The following is a 19,119-nucleotide window of genomic DNA, read 5'->3' on the forward strand; positions in this document are numbered from 1 at the left end:
ACAGAGCAAGATTCTGTCTCAAAAAAAAGAAAACCTTCTGGAAATGATTCACCATTCTACATGTCGTGAAGAACATTTATAATTCATGGGAGGTCAGAATATCAACACTAGCAGGAGTTTGGAAGAAGCTGATTCCAACCCTAATGGATGACTTGGAGAGGGGTTCAAGATTTCAGTGGAGGAATTAACCGCAAATATAGTAGTAGTAGCAAACTAGAATTAGAAGTGGAGCCTGAAGGTGTAACTGAGTTGCTACAGTCTCATGATAAAACTTGATCAGATAAGGAGTTGCTTCTTATGGTGGACGACCAAAGAAAGTGGTTTTTTGAGATGGAATCTACTGTGAACATTGTTGAAAAAGGATTTCGAATATTCCATAAACTTAGTTGATAAAGCAGTAGCAAGGTTTGAGAGCATTGCCTCCAGTGTCGAAGGAAGTTCTACTGTGTGTAAAATGCTATCAAACAATATCATGTGCTCCAGAGAAATCTTTCATAAAAGGAAGAATCCGTCGATACGGCAAACTTTATTACTGTCTTATTTTAAGAAATTGTCACAGCCACCCCAGCCTTCAGCAACCACTACCTTGATCAGTCAGCAGGCATCCTCATCGAGGCAAGATGAGATAATCTTTTCCAGCCAGAGAAAAGATTATGACTTACTCATGGTTTCGATGATGGCTTGTTACTGTTTTTTAACAATAAAGTATTTTTTGTGGGGGATGGGAGTCTTGCTCTGTCACCCAGGCTGGAGTGCAGTGGTGCGATCTCGGCTCACTGCAACCTCTGCCTCCTGCGTTCAAGTGATTCTCCTGCCTCAGCCTCCCGAGTAGCTGGGAGTACAGGCACCCGCCACCACACCCAGCTAATTTTTGTATTTTTAGTAGAGATGGGGTTTCATCATATTGGCCAGGCTGGTCTTGAACTCCTGACCTTGTGATCCACCCGCCTCGGCCCCCCAAAGTGCTGGGATTACAGGTGTGAGCTACCATGCCCAGCCATTTTTGTATTTTTTTAGTAGAGACGGGATTTCATCATGTTGGCCAGGCTGGTATCGAACTCTTGACCTCAGATGATCCGTCCACCTTGGCCTCCCAAAGTGTTGGGATTACAGGCATGAGCCACCACTCCCGGCCTACAATAAAGTATTTTTTAAGGCACCCATTTTTTTTTTTTTTTTTTGAGATGGAGTTTCGCTCTTGTTGCCCCTGCTGGAGTGCAATGGCATGATCTCGGCTCACCACAACTTCTGCCTCCTGGTTTCAAGCGATTCTCCTGCCTCATCCTCTGAGTAGCTGGGATTATAGGCATGCGCCACCATGCCTGGCTAATTTTTATATTTTTAGTAGAGATGAGGTTTCACCGTGTTGGTCAGGCTAGTCTTAAACTCCTGACCTCAGGTGATCCACCCGCCTTGGCCTCCCAAAGTGCTGGGATTACAGGTGCGAGCCACCATGCCCGGCAAGGCACCCATTTTTTAAAAGACATAGTGCTCTTGCACACTTAGTAGACTATGATACAGTGTAAACATAACTTTTATATGCACTGGGAAACCAAAAATTTTGTGTAACTTGCTTCATTGTGATGTTTGCTTTGTTGTGTTGGTCTGAAACAGAACTTGCGATATCTCTGAGGGATGCCTATAAAATCTGCCTATTCAAAACTTCCATTTGGAAAGCTCATAGTCTCTCAACTTAATTAGTCCAAAATGAAACTCTTGGTTTCCTCCTCGGACCTGATTTCCCCAGTCCTTCCCATCTCTACTAATAACACTCCCATTTACCCTGTTGCATTTACCCAAAACCCAAGGAGTCATCCTTGATTCTTCTTTTTCCTTAAAGTCCTATATCCAGTTCTGTTAGTTTTATTTATACATATATATTCATATATGTATATATATATATATATATATATATATATATATATATATGTCTTATTTTTTTGTGGAGACAGTGTCTTGCCCTGTAGCCCAGGCTGGAGTGCAGTGGTGTTATTACAGCTCATTGCAGCCTCAATCTCCTGGGCTCAAGTCATTCTTCCACCAAAGCCTCCAGAGTAGCTGGGACTATAGGCCTGCTTCACCACACCTAATTTTTTTTGTAGAGATGGGGTTTTGCCATGTTGCCCAGGCTAGTCTTGAATTCCTGGCCTCAAGCAATCTGCCTGCCTCTGCTTTCCAAAGTGCTAGGATTACAGGTATGAGCCACTGCTTCTGGCCAGTTTTATCTTCAAAATATATCAAGAATGTGATCATTTCTTGTTATCTCAATTGCTCCCTGTGAAGTCCGAACCACCATTATTTCTTGTTTAAACTACTACAGTAGCCTTTGATTTTGCCCCTCCATTTCCACTCATGCTGCTCTGATGTTCTTTTACCACAGGGCAGCCAGAGTGATTTTTTATTTGTTATTTTTTGAGACGGAGGCTTTTTCTGTTGCCCAGGCTGGAGTGCAGTGGCACCATCCTGGCTCACTGCAACCTTGGCCTCCTGAGTTCAAGCAATTCTCCTTTCTCAGCCTCCCGAGTAGCTGGGACTACAGGCATGCACCACCACACCCAGCTAATTTTCTTTGTATTTTTTTAGTAGAGACAGGATTTCAGCATGTTGGTCAGGCTGGCCTTGAACTCATGACCTCAGGTGATCTGCCTGCCTCGGCCTCTCAAAGTGTTGAGATTACAGGTGTGAGCCACTGTGCCCGGCCTAATTTTTGTATTTTTAGTAGAGACCGGGTTTCACCATGTTGGCCAGGCTGGTCTCAAACTCCTGACCTCAAGTGATCCACCTGCCTTGGCCTCCCAGAGTGCTGGGATTATGGGCATGAGCCACTGTGTCCAGCCCTGGCCAGATTTTTAAAAATGTCTGTTCATGTCGCTTCCTTGCTTACAATCCTGAATTGACTTCCCCATTACATTGTAAATGGATTCTGAACTTCATCCAGCCTTACAAAGTCCCTCATTTCTTACATTCCTCCTCGTTTATCATCAATACTCTGGTCACACTGGCTTTTCTTCTGTTCCTGAAACATGTCAAGCTTGTTTTGAGTATACTTGCTGCCCTCTGCCTAGAGTATTCTTGCCCCAGATCTTAGCATGTTTGGTTCATTCTCATAATTCAGATCTTTGCTCAAATAACACCTTAGAGAAAACTTTATTTATTTATTTATTTTTATTTTTTGAGACGGAGTTTCGCTCTTGTTGCCCAGGCTGGAGTGCAATGGCGTGATCTCGGCTCACCGCAACCTCCGTTTCCTGGGTTCAAACGATTCTCCTGCCTCAGCCTCCCGAGTAGCTGGGATTACTGGCATGCGCCACCACGCCCGGCTAATTTTTGTATTTTTAGTAGAGGCAGGGTTTCTCCATGTTGGTCAGGCTGGTCTCGAACTCCAGACCTCAGGTGATCTACCCGCCTTGGCCTCCCAAAGTGTTGGGATTATAGGTGTGAGCCACTGTGCCTGGCCAAGAAAAGTTTCTACTCTGTTTTTCAAACTGTTTCTCTTCCAAGTCACTTAATGTCTTATTTCTCTGGTTTTATTTTCTTCATGGCACTTTATCTGAAGTTACTTATTTAGCTTATTTATCTTTTATCTTTTTCTTTGTAGAATATAAGGTATATTTTCTTCCTTTTCTTTTCTTTTCTTTCTTTTTTTTTTTTTTTTTTGAGGCAGAGTCTCGCTCTGTTGCCTAGGCAGGAGTGCAGTGGTGCGATCTCTGCTCACTGCAACCTCCACTTTGCAGTTCAAGCAATTCTCCTGCCTCAGCCTTCCAAGTAGCTGGGACTAGCGGCACATGCCACCACGCCCGGCTAATTTTTTTGTATTTTTAGTAGAGATGGGGTTTCACCGTGTTAGCCAGGATGGTCTTGATCTCCTGACCTCATGATCCGTCTGCCTTGGCCTCCCTAAGTGTTGGGATTACAGGCGTGAGCCACCGTGCCCGGCCAATATAAGGTATGTTTTCATACAGGGACCTTTTCTATTTTGTTTACTTTTTTTTTTTTTTTTTAAGATGGAGTCTAGCTCTGTTGCCCAGGCTGGAGTACAGTGGCATGATCTTGGCTCACTTCAAGCTCTGCCTCTCAGGTTCACGCCATTCTCCTGCCTCAGCCTCCCGAGTAGCTGGGACTACAGGCACCCACCAGCACTCCTGGCTAATTTTTTGTATTTTTAGTAGAGATGGGGTTTCACCGTCTTAGCCAGGATGGTCTCGATCTCCTGACCTTGTGATCCGCCCGCCTCGGCCTCTCAAAGTGCTGGGATTACAGGCGTGAGCCACCGTGCCTGGCTCTGTTTTGTTTACTGTTATATCCAGGGTCTGAAAAGTACCTGACAATAGATGTCCACAAAATATTTGCTGAATAGATGAGTATTTTTATATAGGCATTTAGGATGAGGAAGCCTCTTCTAAGTTAGTTCTTCAGAGTGATAGTCATTATTTTGCTTCAGGTATAATGAATACTTTGGACATGAAGGAAGGGAGAAGACCTACCTTCCAATATACATCAACATAATATATACATTTTTAAGTCAATAGAATTTTAGATTAAACATGATTTACAATTACTATATTAAATTTGTATGAATAATTGTGAGCTAATTGCCTAATTATTTTTTTCAAAATGAGTTTTCAGAATTTTCATTGGTAAATTGTGAATATTTTATAAAATTGAGGCAGATTGCTATTTCCGATGCTTATTATGCATCAAGTTATTGACAGTGAATGAGATGGTGACGTATGATTTTACACATCTAAAGTGCATGAAATTTACCAACTTAAGTAATTACAGTTTAAGTTACTTAATTTCTTAAGCCTTATGCCATTCATTATATCCATTAGTAATTTCGTAAGCTGCTTAGTCAAGACGCAAGAAATTCTTTTTTTTTTTTTTTAAAGGCTGGTCAAGTGAAGCAGTGGTAATAGAGAAGGAAGGAATAAATTTGTAACTGGTTGTGATCGATTAGTTGTAAACACCACTGCACTCAGACCAGCCAAGGCCCAAGAACTGTTGATCTACTGTGTTTATTTTAGGTTACACACTCGGAATATAAGCTAAAAATCTTATTCCCATAGCTGAGTGCTGTGGCCACATCTACTTAGGAGGCTGAGATGGGAGGATTGCTTAGCTCAGGTTTTCAAGTCTATCCTGGGCAACATAGCAACACTCCTGTCTCCAAAAAATCTTATTTCCAGTGAACTTAGTTCCAAATTCAAATTTTTGACTTTTTGACAGAAACAAGTTTTTCATAAACTAGGCTTGTGAGCTCTATAATGTGCTGGTATTATTAGGGAATATGGCTGGCTTTGATTTGTTTCCAAATTTGTAGAGATTTGGAATGTTCAGGAAATAGCAGTCTCTCTTATTAATCTTGGCTTTAATGATCTTGGAATGAAGCTCATAAAAGTTAGCTATAAAGTTGAAAATATGTTTATTATATGTAAAATGCCATTATAATTAATGGCTCCTTTTATTAATAACCTTTTACAGGTTGTCACTTACATTCTGTAAGGATTTTGTTTTAATTGTTCTCACATAGACATTGACTTTTAATATAGGTAGAAGACTTTTTGAATCTCTCCACACAGCTGTCTGGATTTCATATTTGTATTGACAAAGGGACTTTTGATGCCATAAGCCTTAATCCTGACAATGCAATTGAGAAGAGGAAGCAATATGTGAAATCTCTCTCCAGGGTGTTGAAAGTAAAAGGCTTTTTTCTAATAACATCATGTAATTGGACCAAGGAAGAGTTGCTAAATGAATTCAGTGAAGGTAAATGACTATACAGTGTTTAAATGTGTGCTTACCTCATGTTTCATGTACTTAAATAGGTTTTCTCCCTGTTTTGTGTTATAGTGTTTTACTTTTCTATTTGTGGGAATTGCCTGCTTTTTTCTCTGTCAATGACCTTGACAATAACTTTTGACTGTATATGTAAAGCACAGAGAAATAACATTGGTTGAGATCTTTTAAAAAATTTTCCGAGAAATCTTGGCAGTTAAGTACTAACATTTTTGAGCCTGTAAAAATTAAGTTCTCAGCCTGGGCAACGTGGTGAAACCCTGTGTCTGCTAAAAATACAAAAAATTAGCTGGGATTGGTGGCACGTGCCTGTAGTCCCAGCTACTCAGGAGGCTGAGGTGAAAGGATCGCATAAGCCCAGGAGGTGGAGGTTGCAGTGAGTTGAGACTGCGCCACTGCACTCCAGCCTAGGTGACAGAGTGAGACGCATCTAAACAAAAAAAAAAAGAAAAAATTAAGTTCTCTATTTGAGTTGTACAATCTGTTATTTAAGGTATATAATCTATTATTTATAGAATCAAACAAAAAGTACATACATTGTGCTTCTGACTTCAGTGCACTGATTTACTGGCAAATCCATAATAATGCAAATGGAAGAAGTACTTTTGTCTTACATGCTGAGAGTTTTAATAGAGATACTTTAGCTGTCATGCCCTAGTGGTCATTTAGGTCTTCAGAGATTATAGAACAGTTCTTGTTTTCAGAGGATATAGAACAATTATTTTTAAGATTGCACAGAATTAAAATGTAGGGAATTGATAGAAGATTCTGGTGCTGAGGCAGGATCCTTTTTTGCCTAGTTAGCAAAGTGTAATTAGTGCAGTATCTACTTAGTGGAGATCTTGTGAGAACTGAGAATCTGTAATCTATACACAAAATATTTTGAGTTCTCTGGCAGACTGTTCCTTGCATTTTTTAAGAAATATTTTATCTGCCAGTTTTTTATGTAGTGCACAGGCATTTCTGGGAAAGTATCTTGAGAATCTACAGATATTTGCTTGTTTTTTCTTAGAATCCTTTTCAGCTTAGTTTTTTTTTTTTTTTTTTTTTTTTTTTTTTTTTTTTTTGATCCTGCACTTTTTAAAGGATAGGATAAATTTTCAGGATGGAGTCTTGGGTAAATAATATGGTACTCAATGTTTGGTTAAATTTTGAACCTCAGTTGTCACAAGCTAATGGAAAGTGAATTACCTCGAGAATAGTTTACTGTGTACCATTATTTATAACCGTACTGCATATACCTTATTTTAGAGTTTGTTTTCTTTTTAGTATTAAGGGAATAGGCTGGGAGAACACTTAACACATGTCCTTTTGTGTGTGTTCAATGGTTTTGACAGATTATATAATGTAAAACCTGAAGTGTTTGAGGCTTGAAATACGAGCTTATGGCTTCATTACTATTGCCTCTGGAAAACAAGAATTATATGTGATTTATTGTCTTTTATTTCATGCCATTTATTTTATTATCTTCCGTGTTAAATTTGTTTCCTTTAGAACTGTTGAGGCCCTGTATCAATAAGCCTTTCCTCTTCCTGAACTTTGACAGTTTTAATAAATGCTCAAAGTTACACTGTGTAGGGCAAGTTTCTTTCCTGGTTTTTAAATACAGGTGTTCTTTTTTACTCCTAGAACCAGCAGACAAAAACATATTTGTCTGTCTTTGATAATGAGGAACAGACTTTAGCCTGGTTAGAGTACTTAAAAATGTGTCTTTATCTGAAAACTATTGAGTAAACTATGTTCAATTTTAGAACAAAATACAGAATTTAAGTGAAATGTTATAATGGGAAACGTTATATAAATAATTATATACAATTGAAAACATTTTTTAGGCATGAGTCCCTTAGAAAATGGTATTTGGAGTTAGATATGGGACAGTAACAGAATACACTGCCCTGCGTCACTGCCAAAGGTCTTGTTCCTGACTATTCATACTGGCTGCCACATTCTCTTTGCATAAAATAAAGCTTGTTTCACCAATCTTTTAAGGTTCTTTTCTTATTTGAACTATAAATGTTCATAAAGCTGTTGAAACAGATCTTGCATTTTTTCCATGATACCCCTGATTATACAAATACTTTGTGTTATAATTTTTTTGGTGAGGGTTACCTGGAACCAGTTGCCCATGTTCTAATTTGATGTCCAAGGGACTTGACTTTATGACAGTGAATGAACGAAAACAATAACCACCTATCTTACTTCAGAAGTAATTTAGGGAGTCTTTCTGAATCTATTCAGGTTTGGGGAGCTATCCTTTAAAAGAAAAAGTAATTAAAATTTATTATCTAAATAATTGAAAAATATCAATAACGTCAACACATAAGCATACAGATTAAAATAATTAAGACAATTTGTTTACCATCAGTGGAGTACAACCACTATTAATATTTTGGTATATTCTATTTTGAAATATAATAACTCCAATTCTGTAGGGTTAGTTCAGGGAGTTAAGTCCTGGAAAATTTATACAGACAGAAAATTTTTATTATTAAATATCCAAAGCATTTGTAAAAGTTTTGAAAACAAATATGGGTGTATAACTATGTATGTATCCAGCACAATGCCTGCATTTTCCAGCATTAAGATACATCATATTGCCGGGCGCGGTGGCTCACGCTTGTAATCCCAGCACTTTGGGAGGCCGAGGCGGGCGGATCACGAGGTCAGGAGATCGAGACCACGGTGAAACCCCGTCTCTACTAAAAATACAAAAAAAAAAATTAGCCGGGCGTGGTGGCGGGCGCCTGTAGTCCCAGCTACTCTGAGAGGCTGAGGCAGGAGAATGGCGTGAACCCGGGAGGCGGAGCTTGCAGTGAGCCGAGATCGCGCCACTGCACTCCAGCCTGGGTGACAGAGCGAGACTCCGTCTCAAAAAAAAAAAAAAAAAAAGATACATCATATTATTTTATTAAAAGGAATGTCCTAATTTGGAAAAGTTTTCTTACGATAAGCTTTTAATAAGCATTATAATATTGAGTTATTATGATTTGGTGAAATTAGATAACATGAATTAGGATGTATAATGAAATAGTATGATAGGCCAATTGATGCAATAATATAATTTTTATTTTTATTTTTGAAATGGTCTCTCTCTCTCTGTTGCCCAGGTTGGAGTACAGTGGCAGGATTTTGGCTCACTGCAGCCTTGACTTCCTGGGCTCAAGCGATCCTTTCCACTTCAGCCTCCTGAGTAGGTGGAACTACAGGCACACATCATCATGCCTGGATAATTTTTATATTTTTAGCAGAGACGGGGTTTTGCCATGTTGTCCAGGCTGGTCTGGAACTCCTGGGCTCAAGTGATTTTCCCACCTGGCCTCCCAAAGTGCTGGGATTATACCATGCCAGGCCCTCGTTGGCATTTTAGTAAGTGACCTTCCAGCTTTATATGTTTTATTTTTTAAAAGCAAAATAATATAACATTTTATTTCATAGTTTAGGAAAACACTACATTACCTTATTTGGATCTTTACAAAATCACAGTGAATTTGATGGGGTGGGGTGGGGTGGCGCATTGGTATTAGTAGCTTAAGGCTGGGATTAGAGGCCTGAGCCACTGCACCCGGCCAGTATACATCACTCAAAACATTTTTTTCTGTTTACAAGAGTTATTTGAGCTCAAAGCATGAAAATTTAGAAAAATACAGAACCCCACCCCTGCCTCAAGAAAAAAAATATTCCAAAACTAATAGGCCCATCAATGAGGGAAAACCTTGATTGGCATTTTATTTTACTTTAATTTTAAAATTTATTTTGAGACAGAGTCTGGCTCTGTTGCCTAGGCTGGAGTGCGGTGGCATAATCTCGGCTTACCACAGCTTCCATCATCTGGGCATCTCCCACTTCAGCCTCCCAAGTAGCTGGGACTACAGGCGCGCAGGCTCAGGCCACAACGGCTTATTTTTGTATTTTTTGTAGAGATGGGGTTTCGCCATGTTGCCCAAGCTGGTCTTGAATACCTGGCCTCAAGTGATAGAAAGTGCATAGAAATCAGGATCATGGTAGAGATAACTTGACAGCCTATCTCATTCAGTAAGTGGTGAAGCTGAGACTAGAACCTAGGATTTTAGATTCCAAGTTAATTTTTTTTAAACCATACTGTGATGCTTTGAAAGTTACTAGTTCCTTGTCTTCCCAGGCCCTTTATTAGTTTGTTTAGTTTGAGTCTTCATCTTTGTTATAAATTACTGTTTTTAATTCTGCTGAAATACACATAACATACCGTTTTATAATCATTTTTAAGTGTACACTTCTGTGGTATTAAGTACATTTACATTTTTTTGTGCAATTGTCATCACTATCCTTCTCCAGAACTTTTTCATCTTCTACAAATTCATTTATATTTCCAAGTTATTTTGTCTTTCTGTATTAAGTGCTTTTATATGTGTGGTGTGAATTAATTAGATTACTACATATAAAGCACTCAAAATAATGCCTGGCACATAGCAAGAACTCAACACAGGGCCAGGCAATGTTGCTCATGCCTGTAATCTCAGCACTTTGGGAGGCTGAGGTGGGTGGATCACTTGAGATCAGGCGTTCCAGACCAGCCTGGCCAACATGGCGAAACCCCGTCTCTACTAAAATACGAAAAATTAGCTGGTGTGGTGGCACATAACTGTAATTCTAGCTACTTGGGAGGCTGAAGTGAGAATCGCTTGAACTCTGAAGGCAGAGGTTGCAGTGAGCTGAGCTTGTGCCACTGCACTCCAGCCTCGGTGATGGAGTGAGACTCCGTCTCAAAAAGTAAACAAACAAACCAACAAACTCGACACATGCTAGCTGCTTCCTACAAACCAGGTGACAGAGGCTAACAGAGATACAGCTTTGCAGGGATGACAAACAGGAAGTGGAGGAAATGGGAGGTGGATGGAAAGCCTGTTTTTTGCAATTTGTTTTTGGTCTTGTCTTTTCCTTGTTAAATTCAAAGTGATTTTGGATGAGCATACATATGCTGTGCATACGTAGTAGAATTGAAAAATCATGAAATGAAATTCAGCACAATTTAGAGTTTGGAATCATAGTTTTACAAAGGGTTGAAAGGTACGATGTTAATGCATGCATATAAATAAATGTAAGTATGAGACTCAGTCCTTAATAAAAGTATTTAAATTTTGTCTGACAGGATTTGAACTTTTCGAAGAGCTGCCAACACCCAAGTTCAGCTTTGGAGGCAGATCTGGAAACAGTGTAGCAGCATTGGTTTTCCAAAAAATGTGAGACTTTTTCTTGGACAAATTCAGGTAGCTACACAGAATCTACACAGCAAAGTTAACCTGACACAGAAAATCCTTGTGCAAATAAATGCTTAGTAAGTACACAGGATGCACATGTTGAATAGAGTATACTGGATTGGTGAAAGAAAATAATAATAATGAGCATCTAAGTGGTTGGGTTTTAGAGATCAATCAAGAATAATTTTAATTTTCTTTTGTATTTGAAATGTAAATAGTTTTCTTTTTGATTAAAAAAATTTCCTGTAACTGCTAAACAGTTAAAAACTTTAAAGTAGTAAATGAGTTTATAGAAAGCATGTATTCTTGATTTTTGTGCCTTGGTAAAGTTGATAACTATTTATGAATATTTGACCAAATTATTCCAGCATCAGAATAATAAGCAAAATAACTTTGTTAGTGTTTTGTTAGACTGTTTATGAAATATAACAAGAAATACTATTTTGTGTTGGATGGTGGTTATTTTTAAACTTAATTAATACCTGTGAAAAGGCCTCTTACCTTTATGTATATAATTAAACAAAATCAGAGAAATGTATCAGTTGCTCAAGTTATCAAGCCTGCATTTTGCAGCTATGGTCTTCTACACACTATAAGGGTAGTAGAAGGAAAGAGAACTAAGGAATATTATTATTTGCTAGCGCTATGTTAAGTTGTCTTATTAAGTAATTGAATCCTTTCAATATCTTCTTGAGGTATGTATTGCTTGTTCTTATTTCTACTTATAAGGAAAATGAAGCTGAGAGAAGTGAAGTCACTTTTATGAGGTTCAATAGTACAGGATGGAGCCAGGATTTTTATCTGGGTCTGTCTGACTTTAAAACACATACTCTTCTCCTAGCATACTCTGCCTCACAGGTACTAAGTCTCTGCCTTTGTAGCATTTACAGTACAGCTGGAGACCTATGATGATTACATATAAAGTTCAGTTAGAAAAGATGGGTAGTTATTTTATTAGTGTTCATCTGTGGAGTATCAGAATAGCAGTCAGCCAACTCTGTCTCATATCATCCTTCATTACTTTTCCCCATCTCCCTACTCAAAGACTTGCCTCTATTAAGAATTTTGTCATTCTTCTGTGAAAGGGTAGTGTAAGTTATATAAGCCCTCAGTGATACATGCACAAAGATGTTCTAGTTAGGGGCTAATTTAGCAAGAGAAACAGTTTATTAATGTTTTTGAAAAGATAAGTCATATTCATACTTAATACCATTTTGTATTTGTAATATTTTAATATTGGAGCCAAATACAAATTTTTGCATAATTTTTTGATGATTTTCAGCTTTGTGGGCCTATTGGGTTACATAACTGACTTTTTGTTTATTTGGCAAATGTTACTCCTGTATTGAGTAAGTCTAACATTACGTCTCTTTTCTTTTTGGGGAGGGGTAGACGAAGGAGTGAGTTTTTCATTTAGATCAACATTGATCAACTATTAAGACGAGATAGTTGAAGATATGTATGTGGACTTTCAACAAAAATAACATTTTTTGAAAAGCTTTTATTTTCAACATGTAAAAAGTGAGAAATTACTTCAAAATATATGCAATTTAAATTTTTTACAAAATTGTGTTGATTTTACAAGACGGGAGATCTTAAACTGTAGAAAATTTTATGGTTTTTGAGATCGGGTCTTTGTTTTTTTTTTCCACATTAATATTCTTTGATTTCAAATATAACATAGATAAGTACTCTTAGAATTTTGAGTTAAGTATATGCTATTTTAATGTGCTAATCCTACAAACTAGGCTTTCTGTGTGACTACACTGAGATGTTGAGTTTGATTCACAAAAAGCTTGGAATGGTTCTTTGTTGAAAAGCTTTTCGAGTCACTATTTGGGGCATGTTTGTGCCATTTGCAAAGGTGAAGGATTTTTTTTTTTTTTTTTAACCATAGAGCCTTTGATAAGGTTAGGAAAAGGAAGTTGTCATCTCTTCTTATTACTCTAATCCTGCTGGAAGCTAACTTCTTAGGGACTAAAACCAGAACAAATGGAAGGTCCAAAAATGCTAATAAGAAATTAGTATTTTCACATAATACCAAACTGTAAAAACCAGGCCAGCAAATGTCCCCCACATTCCTGAAACAAACCATAAATACATTATTTAACTTAGTATTGTTAAATTGTATAAATATGTGGGTAACTGTGACAGAAATTATGCACTTATAAAAAGGAGCAGTAAGTTACATAGTGAATGCTGTTTTCTGTGGATAAGAAGTTGGAATTGTAATTTCATTTACTCGAAAGACGCTTATTTTGAGGAAACTTGTTTGAAATGCAAACGCGATTTCTCTGTGGAGCCTGCACGGAATTGCTGCTTTTCACTATGATTATTGCTGCATAACAGGCCACTTCTGTGTGTAGGAAGTACGTGTGCAAGTCCAAAGGGAATTGAGGCCTGAATGGGTGGGTTACACCAATTAGCAAATACAAAGTTTTCAGTACATTTTGTTTTAAGCCAGGTGCACAAGTTAAAGTTGCTTTTTGGGGCTGGCATTTATGTATGTGAGAATCAAACCTGATATCACTCTTGGCAGCCTGACTAAAGCCATTTAAAAATAAGTACAAACTGTCCTTGAATGATTTTTTTCCCATTGTAGTAGCACTGAGTTTTCCTTTTTTCTTCATCTGTGGTATGCATGCAATCTTCTGGGTTTTTTTTTTTTTTTTTTTGAAGAAATAAGGGAGCTAAGTATATACAAAAGACTTTTAGTCTTTTTATGAATCATGTGCTTCAGTGGACTTACTTATTTTAAAATTTCTGTGATACTGTAATGCAGTACTGTATGTTGACCTCAATTCACATGTATCCAGAGTATAATAGAAACCTCAATTTTTAAGGAACCTACATTAGTAAAGTTTCTTATGGCCTTGTAATAATTTTCTTCAAATTGGTATACAAAGAAATAGCATATTCCTGCCTATGTTAATGACTTTCATTTATGTTCTTTTAGGTAATTTTATTTTGTGAATTGTGTGTGTATGTGTGTGTGTGTCTCTCTGTCTGGTGGCCTACAATGAAAATCTGTACAAATGTGAACAGTTTGTCTCCAGGGGAGAGCCCTGGGGTTTGATTTCCTGTTTTGGGCTCTGTAAGCTAACGTGTATGTGCTCCTGGACAGCCCTCTGCTTTGAGAGTGTGAGACCAAGTGTCTTGTGTTCCACAGGAGTAACCTCTTTAGCTAATGGCGTGTGTGTGTGTGTGTGTGTGGGGGGGGTGTGTTGATGGGCTCTGAAAGAAGTCTTGTCTCGTACATTTCACTGAATGAAGGCTGCCCATGACCTAGAGCTTGATTGTGGGAGGTGAGGAGCATATATGGCTGAAAGACAGTTGCATAGTGGGGAAAAAAATTAGGAAATTCTTACATTTCTCTTGGTTAGGCAGGAAACAGAGATGTCCGTAGAAGAAGAGGGAGCTCATCAGCATGTTTTATTAACAGTTAATGGAAGAAAATTAATGCTAATTTATTCTTCATATACACCATGCAATTTGTTAGAAAAGTAAAAGAATAGTTTGAAATTCTTTGGTCAATTGATGGATTCCTATGTTCAGGGCATAGAAATGAAACTCAACATCAAGCAGACAAATACCCAAGCCCACAGGCTACATAAATGCTGAATAAAACCAGCTCTACAATGGAACTCTGAAAAGCGACGGGTAAGAAGCCTAATGAATGATTGAATATGACCTTAGCAAAATCCCTGGAGTGTTGTTGAAAGATCATTCATTTCCAGCTTAGATGTCAAGATGGGCTCCAGTAACCAGGAAAAAAAGAGCTTGAGTCAGTACTTACTGAGTTTTAAAAATCTTTTGCAACACAGTGTATTAGACTGATCATTAAAAGGGCTTCTCTAGCTGAATTTTGAGCTGTCACTATAGTTTAGGCCCAGGGAAATAAACTTTAAAAGATAGGAATAATTCCTAAGACATGAATGTATCAATATCCTATCCTGCTTTTCTGGAGTAGGACTTCAAAAACAGATGTATAGGCTGGCAGAATGTACTTTTGTCATGCTGATACCATTGTAAAAAAGACTTAACCTAGGAGATCAATTGAGCCCTAAAGTATTTGCAAATTACTTGCCTAGCTTGTTAGAAGAAGAAATAAAAAGCCAAAATCTACATTTTTGTTTTCAAAAGAAATGATTTCTTTGTTTCCTGAAGAGATGAGAAATGATAAATTCTTCCATGTTGTATTTTTACGTATGTATTTTTATTACTGTACCGTATCAACAAATGATAAGTATTTTAGTGAGTGATCTTTATTGTTCATAGTATCTGGAAGCATCTTAAGAAAAGCAAATCTAATACATCTGTTTTCCCAAATATGTAAAAATTTACACATGATCCAGCAATTAGCATATCGTGTATATTTCTGAGTAGCTTAGGAAAAATATGAAAATACTCTGGTTGAATAAGGGGACTGTGAACTGTTTCTCATTTTTCATTAATATATTACAGATCAGGCAGCTTATCATCGATGATAGCAGAATCAAAATGGTATTGGGATGGCTGTAGTTCCCCAGCTTTTGCCTGCCTTACTGCTGCAAAGAGGAGAGAACTGTTGGGAGGAAGAGGCTAAATGTAGAAGAGTGTGGGTGCTGTCAGTTCACATTTTCCTCCTAACCCTTCTGCTAATAGGAAAATGTCAGGCCTTTGTTCCCATCTAATTTTAGTACATCCTGGCTAAAAAAATGTTAGGATGAAAAAATGTTAGGATGATTTCCAACCATGGAACTTTGAGGGGTGCGGTAGGGGAAGGAAGAGTGGAGGAAAGAGCAGTTTATACTCCATATCCGTCTGCCTTTCTGCAACAGCAGCTAGCCCCTACTCTGTTGATTTGGGTAATGAATAAATTTAGATGCATTGAAGCAGTGATAATTAGGTTTTCCTTCTATGTTCTCAGTAAGAAGCCTAGTTGGTTTCTGAATGGGGAAAGTCATAATATGGTATTTAATGAAACATACCTGGTGGAATTAAAGAGCCGTACGCAAGCTTTGGAAGAAAGGCCTGAAATTGTGAGTGAAAACTACATGTGGTGCTATGTATAAATAGAACCTTTGAGATGCATTTGTATTTCAGGGAAGCTGCTTTTATACTGTTATTTTGAATGAGAGTAATATTTTGATTTTTAAGAATCAGTCATAAGCAAGGCACACAAGGCTGAGCTGTTTATCCCCTCTGTAAACCCAACAGGCCTAGAGGGAAAGCCCAGATTCAGTGAGAGAGCCAATTGGATCAAACAATTGATAATATAGTTTGTTCAAGAGATAGGACAGACTTCTTGGGTTTGTAGTTGAAACTACCAATTGTTGTGGTTGTTATTTAATTAAAAAGTGATTAACTGAATTAAACTAAAAGGGCAATTCTGAATACTGGAGCTCACTACAAAATAAGCTGTCTTCCCCCAGTATTCAGTTAGTGAGCTAAGGTTTCCTGTTGGAATTTGTATGATGAAGACATTATGTAGCAGAATTAAGATCATTTCATTATTTGCAATGAATTAAGCACATTATTTTCTGAACTTGAAATTCAGTTGAATTTATTTTGGTTCCTTTCATTTTATAACAGCAGGTAATTTGTTAAAATCTATTAAGCAATAGAATAGATGTCAAACAAATGATTTTTAAAAATATTTAATTTTGGAGAAAAAATGATTAGACCTAGCCAAGTTACTTTCCTTTTCTGGTCTTCAGTTTTTCTCTCCATAAAACAGGGGCACTTAGTGATATTTAACATTCTGTATCCTTGTTAGCTCATGTTGCCATAATACAATACCATAAACTTGGTGGCTTAAACAACAGAAATTTATTTCTAGAAAGTTAGTTCTGAAGGCTGGAATTCCAAGATCATCGTGCTGGCAAGGTATGTTTTTTTTTTTTTTTGATATTGGGGGGGGGGGCGCGGTGGCGTGGCCCGGGGTGGAGTGCCGCGGGGCCGTCTCGCTGCAAGCTCCGCCTCCTGGGTTCCCGCCATTCTCCTGCCTCAGCCTCCTGAGTAGCTGGGACTACAGGTGCCCGCCACCGTGCCCAGCTAATTTTTTGTATTTTTAGTAGAGATGGGGTTTCACCGTGGTCTCGATCTCCTGACCTCGTGATCCACCCGCCTCAGCCTCCCAAAGTGCTGGGATTACAGGCGTGAGCCACCGCGCCCGGCCCGGTATGTTTTATTTTAAGGCCTCTTCTCTAGGCTTGTAGGTGGCTGACATCTATGTGTGTCTACATGACTTCTTTGTGTGCAATGGGGTTGGAGGAGAGAGAGCACATAAGCTCTCTGGTGTCTCTTATAAAGAGCACTAACCCTGGCCGGGCATGGTGGCTCATGTCTATAATCCCAGTACTTTGGGAGGCCAAGGAGGGCAGATTATCCTAGGTCAGTAGTTCAAACCAGCCTGGCCAACATGGTGAAACCCCGTGTCTACTAAAAATACAAAAATTAGCCGGGCCTGGTGGCACACACCTGTAGTCCCAGCTACTCGGGAGGCTGAGGCAGGAGAATTGCTTGAACCTGGGAGGTGGAGGTTCCAGTGAGCCAAGATCACACCACTGCACTCCAGCCTGGGTGACAGAGTGAGACTCCATCTCCAAAAACAAAAAAAAAAACAAAGAGCACTAACCCCATCCTGAGGGCCTCACTCTCATGGCCTCATCTAACCCTAATTATTTCACAAAGGCCCTATCTCCAAATACCATCACGTTGGGGGTAGGGGGTCAGGGCTTCAATATGTGGATTGTAGGGGAAACCAACATTTAGTCCATAATACTCCTGAAATCAATTGAGGCTTAGAAAAAGCCCTACAAAATAGGCTTCTAGAATAGCTGTCGCTTGGTATGCATGAGGGATACTGGGAACACCTGCTTATAACCAAATCTATACATAGATGAGTTTTGCATCCCAAGAATGTTGGATTATCGATCTGAGTTTGGTTGAAAAAAGCCAAGTATAAGTGGACCCGCATAGTTCAAACCCATGTTGTTCAAGGGTTGACTGTATAGATGGGGAGATTAAATACTCCATTTGCTAACTGTCAGTTGTTAGGTAACTTGATGGTTCTTTTAAACCAAGGTATCTGTACTCATACATACATATGTACATAAAATATTTGAAGCAGTCAGATGAGTATTCAATCTAAAAAAAACCTTTGTCCATGTTTTCTTAAACTTCGTATTTGAGTGTTGTCACTGATATCTATTTGATAAGTTTGTATACATTTGACCAAAGGGTTTTTTTTTTTTTTCTTTGAGACAGAGTCTCACTCTATCTATCACCCAGGCTGGAGTACAATGGTGTGATCTTGGCTCACTGCAAGCTCTGCCTCCTGGGTTCAAGCAATTCTCCTGCCTTAGCCTCCCGAGTAGCTGGGACTACAGGTGCCTGCCACCACCCCTGGCTAATTTTTTGTATTTTTAGTAGAGACGGGGTTTCACCGTGTTAGCCAGGATGGTCTCGATCTCCTGACCTTGTGATCCGCCCGCCTCGGCCTCCCAAAGTGCTGGGATTACAGGCGTGAGCCACCGCGCCCGGCCTATTTTTTTTTTTTAGATAGAGTCTCTCTCTGTCACCCAGTCACCCAGGCTGGAGTACAGTGGTGTGATCATGACTCACTGCGGCCTTGACCTCCCAGGCTTAAGTGATCCTCCTGCTTCAGCCTCCCTAGCAGCTGGGGCTACAGGTGCATGCCACCATGTTGGGCTAATTTTCCTATTTTTTGTAGAGATGGGGTCTCACTATGTTGCCTAGGCTTGTCTTGAACTCCTGAGCTCAAGTGATCCTCCTGCCTCAGCCTCTCAAAGTGTTGAGATTACTGACGTGAGCTACCGTGCCTGGCCTAGAGATATCCAGGAAAGTTAGGAATTTACATCTTATTGTTTAGTCCACTTCCATTTTTATATATAGAAAGATTGAGACCAAGACTGGGCCTTAGGAAAATTGTGATAATTTGAGGAATCTCCCCAATATGGTTGTTTTTTGACACAAGACACAAACTACACACAGATGACCTAATTTGCCACTCTGAGTATAGTATATGGGTATAGTATATAGGTCTGCCCTTCTTTTTTTTTTTTTTGAGACGGAGTCTCGCTCT

The 19,119-nt window shown here is 38.7% G+C and overlaps 2 protein-coding genes across 4 annotated transcripts in view; both read left to right on the top strand.

Moving 5' to 3' along the window:
- Window positions 1–11,471, top strand: part of EEF1AKMT2 (EEF1A lysine methyltransferase 2) — a 33,201-nt gene extending 21,730 nt beyond the window's left edge. For both annotated transcript variants that reach the window (XM_032175648.2, XM_032175669.2), the window contains exons 5-6: window positions 5,550–5,766; window positions 10,922–11,471. In XM_032175648.2, the coding sequence (XP_032031539.1) occupies window positions 5,550–5,766; window positions 10,922–11,016 (312 nt within the window). In that variant the 3' untranslated portion in view covers window positions 11,017–11,471. The remainder of the gene's footprint in view (window positions 1–5,549; window positions 5,767–10,921) is intronic.
- Window positions 10,959–19,119, top strand: part of FAM53B (family with sequence similarity 53 member B) — a 138,311-nt gene continuing 130,150 nt past the window's right edge. Inside the window, exon 1 of one of the 2 annotated variants that reach the window (XM_058435911.1) lies at window positions 10,959–11,039. The gene's annotated coding sequence lies outside the window, so the exon portion shown is untranslated. Of the gene's footprint in view, window positions 11,108–19,119 lie in introns of both variants that reach the window. The other variant, XM_058435910.1, reaches the window with a different exon arrangement.

The sequence above is a fragment of the Hylobates moloch genome, unplaced genomic scaffold, assembly GCF_009828535.3.
Source record: "Hylobates moloch isolate HMO894 unplaced genomic scaffold, HMol_V3 SCAFFOLD_3, whole genome shotgun sequence".
Classification (NCBI taxonomy): Eukaryota; Metazoa; Chordata; class Mammalia; order Primates; family Hylobatidae; genus Hylobates; species Hylobates moloch.